This window comes from Cyanistes caeruleus, chromosome 3 (genome assembly GCF_971803275.1).
Source record: "Cyanistes caeruleus chromosome 3, bCyaCae1.hap1.1, whole genome shotgun sequence".
Classification (NCBI taxonomy): Eukaryota; Metazoa; Chordata; class Aves; order Passeriformes; family Paridae; genus Cyanistes; species Cyanistes caeruleus.
In genome coordinates this window covers 92,361,183-92,376,385 of record NC_141703.1, presented here as the reverse complement: position 1 = coordinate 92,376,385, position 15,203 = coordinate 92,361,183, and the positions used below count along the sequence as shown (strand labels likewise).

The following is a 15,203-nucleotide window of genomic DNA, read 5'->3' as shown; positions in this document are numbered from 1 at the left end:
ACAATTGATTTTTTGCCAATGGCAGCTCCCTTGAGGAACTGTGCATGGGAGCAGTCACCCTGGCAAATCCTCAAGGGCACTCTGCTTCTTTAGAGTTTTTGTCCTCTGAGAGGGACAGATTTTTTGCAGTCATTATCTTCCAGCTGTACGCAGAGCCTGCTGTCCTGTTTACAGGATTTTATAATGTGTCCTCATCATACGTCACAGCAGGACTTTGATATACGTCACTGCTGGCTTCATGGTTTGCTTCTTCCACAAAGGATCCCAAAAGAATTGCACAGGCACTGAGGGAAACCAGTACCAGAGACCTCAGTCTGAGGCTAGCAGTAGTGTTAATTCTGCTTCACAGATGCTGCAGGTGATGCACAGAGCAAGGGAAGCAGTTTGCCCAAGGTCAGATGCTGAATAGTTGGCAGAGCCAGACACAAACCCAAGAATGCAAGGTCCCCAGACTTGGCTATTATCACTGGGTCTCCTTTCTTTGCCTTCAGAGCTTGCTGGATGCCTTGTACTGCCTGAGACAAGTTCCTATCCATGGACTATATAGGTAGACATTTAGCTGCAACAGCTGGTAGACCTGGGGCAATGAGTGATCTCCTGGCTTACCTGCTAAGATCACTGCTGATGGACACAGACTTTGGCAGGATAAATCAGTAGCCCACTGTTATTCTCTGACCACCTAGGCCCAGCTGTTTGGAGGCCAATGCTCTTTCTGCAGTATCCTTGGTGCAAAGAGTGAGTTTCTGTCTCACTGGAGCTCATGAGGATTGAGCAGGTCAGGCCCATCCCTATGACACTGGCAGGACTCCTGCCCTCACAGTGGTAATGGAGTTGTTTGAATCCACAGCAGGCACAGGGGAGATCAAATACAAGTCTAGCCTGGATCTCTGTGTTTGTGTAGCAACAGGGGACTATTGTTCTGCGAAAGCAGGCTGTTTGTGCTGACAAGACTTCCTTGTTATTTAGTTTGGTTAAATAACTCAACTCCCCTTTACCTTCTTCCTGCACAGCAGGCTGCAGGCTGCACAGCATAAGCACTTAAAGCAAAGCACTACGGCCTCATTATCATGCTGCTTTCTATTCAAGGACTCTGTCTCTGTTCCCCTCTCCCACTGTGTGCTGCTTTTATTGCTCCACCCTGGCTCATTAGCAGTGTCTCAGCCTTGCCCCCTCTTACTGTCAGCCCAAACCACTTTCCTCCCTTCTGAGTCTCCCCGTTATTGACAGCCTTGAGGAAAGCAGGGGATGTGCACTAAGAGCCACTAAGAAGGATTTTGGCCACAGTTAAGGTTCCAAACCCCAGCAGCCAGCACGGTAACCAAATGCTCAGGCACACTACAAAGCGTGGGCAGAGTGGAAGGAGGGTGTCAGCGTGTGCACACTTGTGGCAGGATGCTAACAAATAACAAGTTAGAGGCTAATGCCAGCCTTTAGGAACGTGCCTTGCTGCAGCCAAAACTGCTGAGCTCCACCTGAAGCTCCTTGATTTGGCTTGCCAGTTTCTGCTTCATCTCTGTGTTTGCCAGCTCCCCAAAGGGTGCAGAGGATGCAGCAGGGGACCTGATGATGTGGCAGTCTCCTCTAACTGAGCCAATTGAGCCAGAAGGACTGCATCAGAATGTGCAGCACTGTGCTGCTGTCTCCTGTTTCAACCTGTGGGATGGGCTAGCTTGGCTAGAGGGAGAAGGCAACTAATTTGGAAAAGCTTTTCTTTCTTTCCTCTGCTTTGCTAGAATGTGCCAGGTGCTGCACCTGCCTGTGTGTGCCTGTGGAGGGGTGTGTGGGTTTGCTTCTACATCACAGAGGTGCATGCCTACATATACATACTCACGTACACATAAACCTTTGTATCTGTGTTCCTCCAGCAAATGTGTATCTGCTGAGTATATCTATCTATATATATAGATGTATGTATGTATGTATACACACTTCTGTGTAGCATGTGTTAAGATACTTATTGTGGCTTTCACTCCTAATGCTTTTCCTAGTACTGCTAGGTGAGTAAAACAAAAAGGAAACATGTTCCCTACCTCCTAACACTTGGAGGAAGAACCCTTTTGCTCCAGCTGTGTCATTGCTTTTCACCTGTGTTTCTCTGTGATGGCAGCCCTGGCTTTGCCTCTCTGTCAGGTAATTTTAACAGAGATGTCTATTACTGCCCCTCTTGTTGTGCTTAGGGGTTACAAACCTTGCTCTCAGCCTCTGCAGAGCTGAATCAACATGGTGCTGCCTCCCAACTCCTCATACCCACAGATGTGAGAGAACTGCTTCTCCTGCATGGGCTTTGGTGCCTGTTGAGCCCAGCCATGAACTAGTTCAGCTCAGTACGACTAAAGAAAACATTTGGGGCATTTTAGGGAGATGAGCAGTAAAGCTCATTTACCTTACTCACTGGTTTAGCAGATTGGACAGGCTCAGTAGGATGTCCACTGAGTGGCAGAATAAGAGAAACAACAATAAGAGAAACAACAAAACTCTCGTGCAGAGAGCCGGATGAGCAAAAGGGCTGGGGAGCAAGGAAGGTCAGCAAGCTATTAGATCAGTTGTATCATCAAACTGTACCTGAGTACCCTCTCTACAAAGATACTCCATATTTGCTGTTGGAGACAGTTTTGTGAGTAAGTTAAACCTTTGGTAGGGCCATATTTACGTTGTTGTAAACTCAGTCTCCAAGAGTCAGGGGTATAAATCTCTCCACCTACAGCAGGCAATCTTGCTGCTACATCCTTTAAGAAAAATCACTAGCTATCTATTCATACAGCTCAAGGAAGCTGCTTTTGTATTTTAATGCATCTTCAATCCATGACATTGACATCTAAGGCACTCAGTCTCTCAGAGTTTTTCAGTGCTGACTGAGATTTCATGAAATGGTAGCCACCAATTCTTCTCTATTGCTAAACTGTTCTTTCACATCATTTCACTTACTCCCTGTCTGCCCTCTACCTCAGGCAAAGCTGCCAGTACCTCATTACTAACTCTCTGGTTGTTTCTTCACTCCTTGCTGTCATTCTTTTTTGTGCTGCAGTGGGACACTGAGGAACCCTCGCTGTACTTACCTCCCCAGTGGGATGTTGCTCTACAGTAAGCTTGTTCTCTGTTTAAAAAGGAAATAAGATCTCTGATTCCAGGGATGAAAAACACTCCCAAGTATTTGAGTATCTGCTGTACCTTGCAAGAACTTGGCACTGTTTTATTTTTCTGTCTGGGTGTGTGGCTGGGAATATGCATTACCTGTTATTTCAGCTACTGTGTGATTATTACAGCATTACCACTACAGCATTTCTTTCATCTGGGCTTGTAGGGTTTTTTTCAGCTGCTTTCTTTATCTTTATGAAGCTGGATTCCCTTCACTCATTTCCCTCCTGATTTCTTAACCTTCAAAATACCAACTATAGTCTCCCTGAACTTATTTTTTTCTCTCTTTCTTTCTTCCACACTAACTAGAAGAACAGAGATTTCCTGAAATAATATGAAAAAATTGCACAGTGAAAAAGTAGGGATTAACCAAGCAACAAAAACAAGTTAGAAAGACTTCACTGAAAATCATCAAATCTCTCTCAGCTCCTGCACCTCCATTCTCCTGGCTCTTGTGAAGTTCTCGAGTGTCCTCCAGTATAAACAGGCCTTGAATTTCTAAAAAATTATAAACAAAATCCAACAATTTGAAGGAAATAAAGTGTTCTTCATCCACGTCAAAAGGGGCCTAAAATAGGATCCTCACTGTTGCAAATCATCTTTAAGAGCTGCCACATTTCCTCCTGGAACAGTTAACAGCAACTTTGCAAGGTTTCCCTGGGTCTTTCACAGGTTCTGCCACTCATTTTATGACCATGGGTAAACCACTTCTTCGCTCTGTACCTTAACTTCCTCCTGCAAAATGGTGCTAACAACACTCACCCATTTCTAAATGACTTGCGATATTAAAATATTCATTGCTAGCAAATCCTTTGAGATCCTTTGAGGTGAAGTTCTGAACTCATGCAAAATGCTTCTCTAGAAAAACTTACCCCCCCCCCCAGCTAAAATCATATGTGCATATATACATTTGATTGAATTTCATCTTATATTTTGTTTCAGTGATGGATTTCAGTTCATCTGTGTAACAGGAACCAACAGAGAGGGCCAAATTTAGAATTCAGTCACAAATAATGGATTCTAAACTTAGAATTATATTAATATCAGCAAGAACAAATCTGGAGTATTTGAAAATTGTGTTCCAGATTGCTGCCTGAGGATTTTTTTTTTTAATCTCATGACAGTCACAAGACCAGGGTGAAAAGACTTTCAAAGTAGAAATTTGCTTTGTGTGCTGCAATGCTACAGAAAATCAAATGTATGTTCTTTTATGATAATATCTGTTCTTTAGAAAATAACTGCCACAAAATGCATCCAAATTTGCAAAAATTCAAACTGCCATGAAATAAATCCAAAGGTGGTAAACAAAGAATGCCCATGGATTAATCCTTTTGCACTTCACCTGTTAAAAATAAACAAACCATAACTGGTTTTTTTTTGGTGTGAGCAGAAACTAGACTAAACTGCATCCCATACTGACTGCTTTACACAGGTTGGGTTTGTTTTTTTTTTCTGTTTAAAAGGACATGTAGGTCATGACATAAGAGTTTTAATTCAATTTGGGACCATCACAGGAACACTGCCATCAGTCACTTTTGTGCCTACGTGTTCATTTGTGTGAGTGGGTCATTTTGCTGCAGTGTATCTCTGATGCCAATAACATGTGGGCCCAGTTTTAGACCTGGAATTGGGAACTGCATTTTAAATACACCACAATTTGTATGTGCATGTGGCTAGTAGGTACAGGGAAGGGGCTCTGTTTAGGGTCAGGTTTGAATCAGCTGCAAAATTCAGAACCAGCAGGTAACTCTGCTCTAGAGCTTGGTCTACTTCCAGCTTCTGTCTGTTTATACTTACTAAGACAAACTCAGTAATCGAAAGGTAGCAGAATGAGATCCAAGGAACCTTTTTCTATATTTCATCTGTTGATTACCTTTTCCCCTATGGTACCTATGCTATATCCCTTTAAAATCATTCTGTCTTTTCCCATTTCTGTCCTTTCCAGTTTCAAACCAATTTCTCTTTTCCTTGACTCTGTCTTGTTCTCCTCAGGCTCGGTGGCTAGTTCTCTCCATCTCTCTGAATTACTTGTCATTTCTCAGCTGTCATGGATCCTCCGAGCCCTGGCCTTCTGTCTACTTATTAAAGGGGCTGTCATTCTAAAGGGTTTTTTGTTTCCAGCCTTAAAACAAACACATTTTTATTATTTTAACAAAATCTGTCTTCAGCAAAGCCAGTCAATCAAAGGGCTTGACTGTAAACCTTTCGATTTGGCTGCGTTTGTGTTTTGAGGCAAATATAAACACATAGGTATTTGAAGCAGAGTGCTGAAAGCCAGGTCGTGGCTGGAGGTCTGATGGGACTGGGTTGTCAAGCAGATGTCTTCCTGAGTTTTGGCCACCATGTGCTTCCTTCACAGCCATGTGCTTGTGAGAGCCTCCCTTCACCCTCTCCCGTACTTACTGTAAAGGTATAGGCTGGCATTTGTGACCCCCAGCTTGTTGGCAGCCACACAGGTGTAGTTCCCGTAGTGTTCCTCAGTGACATTGGCCACCATCAGCAGAGACTGACTCCCCGTGCTCTTTATCTCCAGACCATTGGCGCTGTTTATCCTGGGAAGACAGGAGGAGAGGTGTATAGTGCAATGGCAGCTGTGTACTAGGAAGGAAATCCCTCCCCAGCAGGCAGGAAACCAAAGTCATTCAGCTCAGCTGGCAGGTGAGGATAGAGGGAAGCAGGGAGGGGATGTGAGAGGAAAAAGACCAAAGAAGGCACGGATAGAAAATAGGAGGAGGTAATGAAAGGAAGGTGGTAGTTCAATGGGATTAAATGCCACTGGTAAAGCAGTGGAGAACCAAGGAAAGACCATGGAAAGGAAGGAAGCCTTAACCTAGCACCAACTCACTCTTGGACACACCATGGCCAACTGAAGGCTAATCTGCACTTGAACAAAATATTCCAAGTGAAACACACTGATTCACAGTATGTGCATATGCTGAGTCACCCCTGAACCTGGGCACCCTGGTTAGGTCTGGCTACCCTAAAATGTAGGGTAATAACCTTCTTAATGCCAGGTAAATGCTCAGGTAGAAAGGACAGATCCCTTTTCTCTTCTCATTTATTCTCATATGCAAGTCTGAGAGGCTCAGGTTGCACAGGTTGGGGAATCTCATACAGCAGCAGCTCCTTCCTCTAGAAGAATGCACCTGGAGAAGCATTACCTAATTGAAAACTTACACTACCTACTTTTTGGTCTGTGGCATGGGCTACTTAACACATGAACATTGTATTAATTAGGTATTGGCCCATAGCTGACTTCAAGGCAAGAGCTCCATGCTCTGTGCTTCCTTCAGCATCTCTGGTGCAGAGAGGAATTGCCTTCTCCAGCCATGACCATGCAGGCTCTGCTGAGTCTGACTGGACTCAAATGGATTGTAAGGAGCAATTTACTTGAGAGGAGCTGGGGAAGATGACAGGAACTTCTATTCAATGGGGTGCAAAAGAGAGGAGGGAAGAGGAGAGCTAAGGGCCTTACCTGGTGTCATCTCTGTACCACTCAAAATCAGGCGTGGGCACTGCCGATGCCTCGCAGCGCAGTAAGGCTTGTCGTCCCGTGGCCGCTTCGTTGCTCTTGGACTCTGTGATGGTGGGAGGGTCTGCAGGAAGGAAACACATGGTCAGTCCACACACTTCCAGGTGGAACAAAACAGTGAAACTATGTCAGGGCTGCCTGCCTCAAGCAAACTGCTCGGGCTACTGGAGGCCCACGGCAGCTGTTTGCTGTGGCCCTTGTTCCTCCCTGCTCCTCTGCAGAACACTGAACTTTGAACTCTCTCTGATATACAACATTAGCAGCACTGCTTACACGTGCTTCTCTTCAGCACTGCTGAATAAAGTTCTGTCATAAATGCACAGGCATACACATACAAAGTTAAGGTTAATGATGGACTTCTGCAATTTGTGAATATTTACCTATGGATCTGTAGTTCACATGGACTATCAGAGAGAAGAAGATGAGAGAATGACTTCATCAAGGGTAAAGTAAGACAGTAAAAGTAAAGGAATAAAGAAGGAATTTAATGCTAGCATGAAAATTATATTCCATACAAACTCTTTGCCTAACGCCAAAACTATAATAAGAAAGGACTGAGGCAACATGTATGAAACAGAAATACATTAATGGCTTAAAAGAGAAGAACTTTAGCAGAAGCTATGGGTGCAATTCTGAGAGCCAGTGTTGAGACACTTCCCTTAGGTGTCCCAAGTTACAAATCCTGATCAAACCTTCCTGGACATCATGCTTTGTGACAAGCTCCAGAAGGGCTTGCGTGTGACTGCTCTGCCTGTAGTTTGCCCTCAGTCCAGCACAGTGCTCCCACCTCTGCTTACTTTGAAGTCTGAGTGTTGTGCCATGGGCAAACCAAACTTGGAAAACATATTGGTGTGCTCTGCTGGAGCTTGGTCTCAGTACTGGCTGGATACCAGGTAGGGCAGGCACCGGCATCTTCAATCCCAGCCCCATGTTCAAAATATTAAGCGATAAGCTTTACATGTTAAAAGGCAGAATTATTTCCACCTGGCTGCTGAGAGGGATCAAGGAATAAGTGCCTTGTCTCTCATCACTAATACTTGCATACCCTGAGATTACAGGGCTGCGACTCAGACAGATACTTTGCTGAGATTCAAGTTACCATGAAACACTCTCTGCCATCTGTATCTGTCTCAGAACTGAAAGGCCAAAAAAAAAAAACCAAAAAAAAAAAAAAAAAGAAGCAAAACGGATTGTGTCAGTCAAAGAAAAAAAATAATTCTGTCTGGAGAATGTAGGGAAGGAAATTTGTTTGTGAACACATTAGCCATCTCAATATGATCCCTTCCCTGACCTTAATCGGGATTTTATGCAGGGCTTTAGGGATACTGCAGTGCACCCTCTAACATCATAAATATTAATAAGTTTACATAAATAGGATCCTACATTCAAAGGCTGTGGGTCCGTGTAAATATTTTAATTTGAAGAGGAGGAGGCATAATAAGGATAGCTAAGGTGATTTTTGAACCATTCTTTGATTTTTTTTGGTTTGAGCAGTATATCTTCTTGCTGTCTACAGAAAGACAAACCTTTCCATTTCATGAATCTGGTACAAGAGGTGAGTGACAGAATGAATAGGCACCTTTCCATAGGTGCCTAGAAAATGATTCCAGCAAGTGTCTGCTTCCCAGCCTGCTGCCAGGGAGCCCAGCCCTTTGCTCTTGAGCAGCCCCCGTATTCACCACTTTAAGAAGGTGGTGCAGTGCTCTCCTGGGAGAAGGGGCAGGTGGCAGTCCCAGACAAACCAGCCTAGTGCACCCAGAAAGCAGCTGCTCTGTGTGTAGCCATTTGCTGCCTGGGAAGCCAGGAGTGGGCTCCCTTTAGCTGTTCCACTCTCTCCAGGCCTCAGTTTCCCTGTCTGTGATGTGCAAGGGCAATTACTTGGGAAGCCTGAAGGTGGTAGTGTGAGACCAAAGCAAAGAGAGATGCTTTCTCCTGCAGTCAGAGCTGACAGTGCTCCACAGCAGATGATAAGAGATGGCCAGGAAGCTCCTGAGGTTGGACAGGCCCCATTTTTCAAACTTACTGTGGTTTTCCCACTTTCTGCTGCTTGTGGTGTTGTTCAACAAAGCAGGATAAGTAAAGATGTATGCAAATATCTACTTTTCATTCCCCCAATAGGACTGATTTCTTTTCCTGTATGGTCCTCATAGTCTCTTAGATTTATTTCCCTTTCTTTCAAAAGAAAAAAGCTATCCTTAAGGATTTTTAAGTTGCTTACATTACAAATTACATCACATATTAACATCACTTTTTCATATTTTCCAACAGTTAAAATGTTTAAGATCTTACCGTGGCATAGTTATTATGTGTTGAAACTAAATCAAAATCAAACATTCTGACTTTATACAAACAATCTGTTTCAAACACATTAAAGCACCATTGAAATTATGTTTCACAGAAATGTCTGAAAGTATTAATTGGTTCTCATGGAAAGTCTCCAGTTTATAAACTCAGCTGTTTTTGACACTTCTATACTTTCAGTGCAGAAAATCTGCTACTACAGTTCATATTAATGCCAAATTTGGCCCATGAGGCAGCTGATATTAAACCACTGCAACCCAGTTTCTAAGGGAATTATAAAAAGCTCCCAGGAGAAGATGCTGCAGCCTGTAACCTCGACTTTTAAGCTGGACAGAAAAGTTGATCTGATGTGATAGCCGGCACGGGACCAAGGGAAAGAAATGAAGAGCAAGAATGGTATTAAAAGGTGCTGTAATCACCTACAGTCAAATTAAGACTGGTATTGCCTGAAACACTTGATGCCATCAGCTCTCTGCCCTAACCTATTCCCTAACAGTTCCACCTGTGAATCAAGGCAGGAATATGCACCCAGAAATATATCTGTAGCCATCTCCAATTCCAGTTTAAGTTAGTATTCTGGTTTAAGTCTCAATTTAAACTGAAGAAGGTCAGGAGAGGATTTGCTTCCCATTCATCCATCCTTGCTGCAAAGTTATTAGCCTTCAAGCAAGGAAACGAAGCATGGGGATAGCTCACTTTACATCACTCAAGTGCCAAATTAAAGCCACACAGGTTTGGAGGATGGACATACACATGTGTACAATTAGAGTAACATCAGTTTGAAATATCTTGTGTTACTGTGAGAGGAGCATGCCAGAGTGAAGTGGGCATCTGTCTAAAGACATATGAGGTAGGATCCATGCCCCAAGCCATAGGTGTGGAAGTAAGCCACAGCCTACTGTGCCTCTCAGTGCTTTTAGGGGATTGTTGTGTCCTTTGGCCAAAACCCCTTTCTGTATAGCACTGGTGCACGAAGGGTCTTTTAGACAGAGCTTTAAACTAATGACCTGAAAACAGCATAGAAGTGAAGTTTTTGCACCCTGTCATTAACACGTGCCTCTGCCCCGTGTCCCCTGGCTGTGACAGCGGTGTAGGCACTGCTGAGATGGCTGGGTGCAGGCAGGCATGTGTTTGCTCTGAGCCAGCTGAGCCCTCCCTTATCTCTCCTTGCTGCCTTGGTGAAGCTTCTCTTCACGCTGCTGTTCACCCGAATATCAATGAGTGAAAACAAGGCATTGCCAGCGTTTCGGAGGGGAGAGATGGGGACAACTCACAGCTCTTCTTTCTCTCTCTCCCTCTCTGTCTGTCTCTCTCTGCACCACACCTCCCCCAGCCTCTTCTTATATATTACCAGGTTTAAAGCACAAACTGTACCCTGTGGCAAGTGTCTGATTGCAGATAGTTTTCTCAGCGCCCTCCCTTTCAGATTGTATAATCCAAACCCAGAAAGGCTTCTCTGTTTATCCTGAAGTAACCCTTGCCTGTGGGCAAAGCTCTCCCCGTTGCCCTGCCCCAGCTGATGTACTCACAGTTCACAGTGACCCGGACTTGCTTGACGTCTGCTGAGGCAACTTCGTTGGCAGCTTTGCACTCGTACTTGCCCGACTGCTCTCGTGTGATCCCCAGTATCTCCAGGTACTCCTCCTCACCTTCAAACTCTCTGCCTGGTAGGACAGAAAAATACAAACGGTGGTTCTTTTTAGGCTTCCCGACTGAGGAAATTGCTATGGAGGAACAGTGACAACATGGAGTCTGCAAACAAGCAACAGTCATGAGCCCTTTAAAAGTTTTGTCAGAAGCTGCATCAGCAAGATACCATATTTCATTTAATTATGGAAAACTGAAAATCTGGAAGGTGGCATTCAGGTGGAATGATACAGAGCATCTCACAGGCTGGCCAGGCTGAGAAGCAAATTCTCCACCACACAAGATCAGACTAAGTTCACCAGTGTGATGGCTGAGTACCACAAGAGGATAGTTGTGCTGTGGGTGATGTGCTGGTTCAGGGCTAGCTGGGTCCTCAGATGTGTTGTCAGCACCCTTTTGTCCACTGCAAAACTGTGAAAAATGTCTTTCTGTTTCTCAGAGCAACCACCACCCTGAAGTGCCATCGATCAGATCAAGCTGCCGTTAAACACAGCAAAACTGAGAGAAACAAACTGTAATTTGATCTGCAGAGACCAATAATCATCACGCATCCCTGAGCTACTGTATATATGAAATGACACATTTAAACCGTGCTGCCTCACTTACTCACTTTGGAAAACAGTGACTTGGGTGTCAGTCGGGGTTATGGATGAGGGCAGGAATTGGGGGAGGTCTGTGGCCTTGCTTTTAACTCACTGTGTGACCTTGAGTGAGTCACTCCTTTGCTCTCCCTCTGTAAACTGCAGCAAATAGCTCCCCCTCTCCCATCACCTCCTGGTGAGAGCAGGGCAGTGAGGTTAACCCATGTAAAACACATTAAATTCATTGCATGAAAGTTGCCAGGGAAGCATGAAATATTAGCATTGGTATATCTACCCTATTCCTTCAGAAAGCAAGGTAAGGCATCTCCTGTAAGGAATCTGAGCCACATTTCCTCCTCTCAGAGGGCTGTAAGCACTGCTCTGCAGCACTGGAAACTGCAAGCCCCAGTTGTGTGCCTGGGTCTGTTTAGAGAAATCAGCTCCCAACCCTAAAAGGGTAAAAGACAGATTTGGGAAAAAAAAAAAAAAAAAAAAAAAAAGGTCACATCACAAGAGTTCCCATTCAGGTTCCTCAGAGAGTGGTCAGATTTTCCAAAAAACTCTGCCCAGAAGGTATTTTCTGCTCTACAGGTGCCGAGCACTTCTGAAACCCTGCCCGCTTCACAAAAGTGCTTACAATTTTTGAGGGAGTTCAAATAGTCCCTATTGCTCCCCTTGGTTAATGGCACAGCATGAAAGCAGTGGGTAAGTCTGGTCTCCGGAGGTGAACTGCTCCTGGAGCCACCTGCAACAGATCCCACCCCAGAGGCACAGACCTGCTGCAGTGTCTTGGCCAGGTCAGCCTGGCCATACACACTGGTGATACCAGCTGTGTGCAATTCCCCTCAGCATCGGAGAGCGACTTCAGAAACCTCAAAATCTGCTCAGAACTCTGTCCCTTACATAATTATTTTTGGCTTTTATTTTTTTTTTTTTTCTTTTTTTTTTTTTTCTTTTTCACAGGCAATTTTCAGAATCATTCTAGGGGAAAACCACCCCTCCTCACAGAGACTCTGCATGAAATGAAAACAGCAGAGTACCTATTAAACTCATGTAAAGACAAGGACTCCCCCTCTCTTTCAGCAGGGCTAATCAGCAGTCCCTTTTTCCAGCTCCTACCAGATGTTCAGGTAGAGGAAATCTCATTGCTGTGTCTAAAATTCACAGCTTCTTTGGTTTTTGCTAGTCTGCTGCAGGATCTTCCTGCATGGCAGGAGTGTTTTGCACAAGGGAAGGAGGCAAAGTTGGCTCCTGTTGCCAAGACATGGCTCTCAGTCCTCTGCTCTGCACTGTGGCTGATGCTGTGGAGAGCCAGTGGAGAAGAAAGCAGCATAAATGTGAGATTTTCACAAGTGTTTTTTATTGCTGGAACTCATGAATATGTTAGGGAATCTTAGCCCCTGTAGGACCAGAGTTAGGTGAGTCACAGCACTGTGGGAAGGGGCTTCAGGCACCATCTAAGCCATTCCCCAGTCTCAAGCAGGACACGAGTGATGTCAGGGACACAGCCATCCTCTGCCCTCCAGCGGCAGAGATTCTGCAGCCACTCCTGACAATCTGTTCCTGTGCTTTCCTGTCCTTATCACTTGAGCAGTTTCCTCAAGTTTGACCTGAGTCTCCCTTGCTGCAATTTAAAGCTATTACTATTGTCTTAGCCACTACAGACAAAAAGAACAAATCATTCCCTCCTTCCCTGCAATAGCCTTTTATCAACTTTTAAATCACTTATGTTCCTCCCTCAGTTGTCATCTTTTTCTTCTTTTCTTTCGGCTGAACATTGCCAGGGTCTTTCAACCTTCCTCTGTAGGTGAGGCTTTTTCAGGCTCTTGATCATTCTTGTTCTTTGCTTTCAGACCTCTCTGACAAGTTCACATTTTTCTGTATGTGCGATACCCCAAACTGAACACAGCATTTCAGATGAGGTGTTACCATGGCTGAACACAGATGAAGGATTGCACTGCAACTACTGCACATTGCTGCTGTCTGTAGGCACAGCACATTGCTTCTGGTTTTGCTACAGCAGGGATCATTTCTGTTTGGGAACTCTCTTAATTTCTAGATTTTCTTATGGCATATTGCTCATATTGCTACCTGCTAATAAACCACTTTAAAAATCCCACCCCCAAACTGAGCTGACAAGCAACACTCCCCTCCTTTCACAGCAGCACTCCCAGTTGGTAGGTCAGTCAGTTGACTGGAAAGTTAATCAGACATCAGGGAAAGACTCACAAAGAAAAGGTTAAAACATAATTTGCCTCTGTTTTGCAACTCATTTGCTCTGCAATTCTGGCTTGTTTATACACAGGGTTCATTCCAAGTGGGACTTGCTTCTCCTGCAATTTGCCCTTGTCACAAGACTGTCACCGTAATGAAAACAGGGTTGAGGGTGACTTAACCAGCTCTAATGGAGTGGCACCCTCATTACGGGTGCTGTTAAGTCTGTCTGTTAGAGAACCACATCAGTGGAGCTCCAAAGTAACCTACAAGGGTAGGTACTTTCCCAAGGGAAGATGTTTTTGAGCTTCTCCCCTGCATACATACATGCACTTGAAGTGTACCATGTCCAGCAGGAGAGCTTTCACAGTCATGCAGAAACCCTCCCAAGACATGATGAGCTGCTGGCTTGCCCAGTGGAGTGCCCTGGAAGTTAAGTGAAAGGCAGGACTTCTGCTCTAAAGAGCATGTCAAAGACATCAATAATCCTATTCAACTCCTCATTCCCCTGCTCTAGGACACTCATATAAGCATAACACTTCAGGGAAAGTTTCTGTGACAGTCTCTTGCTGAATAAGTGGCAGCAGTGTTCTTGTCTCTGCACTGGTGACCCTGGAGCATCAACATTTTGCTACAAGAACCAAGCTGCTCTCACTTTCAAGACAGACCCTTTTGCATGCTGCCTTGTCCCCTCTAAGAGCACATTAACCATTTCTAACAAAAAGCATTTATATAAAATTGAGGTGTTGCACTACAGATCAGGGAGAGGAAAGATGTATCACAGTGTGTTAGAGAAATGTCAGGTTGTGATATCTTGCAGAGAGCTGTAGAGATGTTTTCACTAATTCACTTTGGCAGCCAGATTAGGTGAGTCATATTAACTCTAACCTCTAAGGCAAACAGGGGGTGTGGGGAGCAGGAACAGAGCTTTATACATTGAGTGAATTTACAAATGTTTCCACACAGGAGCCAGCTTTGGTAGAGAACTGATGGTTGTCACTACGCAGTTTATCAAAGCAGGGAGGGAGAAGGCTTGGACAATGCTCTTTGGTACCAATAACAATGAACATATTCTATTAGGTGAAAGAGGGACTGCCAGCTCCTGGCAAGCGAGCCACTCCGTTCCCATTAAGACATTTGCCTTGAGCAGATTATCAAGGTATGAAATTCTGACCGTACTGCCAAAGCTTCCTTGCTGACAAGGGTCGTCTCCTGGCTGTTCTGCCTGCTTCAGTGCAGCCCTTTCCCAGTGAGGGTCCTTTCAGGTTCCCCTAGGCAGATGACTTCTCACTCAGTGCAGCTCTCCTCATCCCAAACCATCCCCTTGCATGACTTCAAGCAACCTGCTTCCCTGCTGGTTTTTTGTCTTTCACATGTTCACAGTTAGCTTGGTTTGTTGCTACAGCCCCATTAAACACCACCTTGCCAAGCTTTAGCTCCTTAACTCTGTCCCAGTAATTCAGAAAGAGGAGCTTTCTGCTCTGGAGGCTGGAGATAGAGAGAGCAGGAGCCCGGGAGGCTTGACAATCAAACCAAGAGGGAACGACCCCGAGCAGCGCGAGCCAGGCGGCTGCTGCTGCTGCTCGGAGCTGGCAGAGCCTTTTTTGCAGAGGGATCTGCGGCAGCAGCTTTGATGTGTGCAGGAGGAAGGCTTTGAAGGCCTGCTTGCCTCAGCCACATTTCCTATCCCCTGGCTTCCTAATTGGACCCAGTAAATAATGAAGCTGAACAGCAAATCTGCTTGGCTATGCTAGCCTGCTGGCAAGCAGCCCTCCTTTCCCCTTACCCTCTGG

The 15,203-nt window shown here is 44.9% G+C and overlaps 1 protein-coding gene across 5 annotated transcripts in view; it reads right to left on the bottom strand.

The window, feature by feature from the left end:
• LSAMP (limbic system associated membrane protein) overlaps positions 1-15,203 on the bottom strand; it is a 977,049-nt gene that overhangs the window by 16,277 nt on the left and 945,569 nt on the right. For all 5 annotated transcript variants that reach the window (XM_023941306.2, XM_086882857.1, XM_023941315.2 and 2 more), the window contains 3 exons: positions 10,498-10,632; positions 6,611-6,731; positions 5,539-5,687 (listed from right to left, as the gene is read on the bottom strand). In XM_023941306.2, coding sequence (XP_023797074.1) covers positions 5,539-5,687; positions 6,611-6,731; positions 10,498-10,632 — 405 coding nt within the window. The remainder of the gene's footprint in view (positions 1-5,538; positions 5,688-6,610; positions 6,732-10,497; positions 10,633-15,203) is intronic.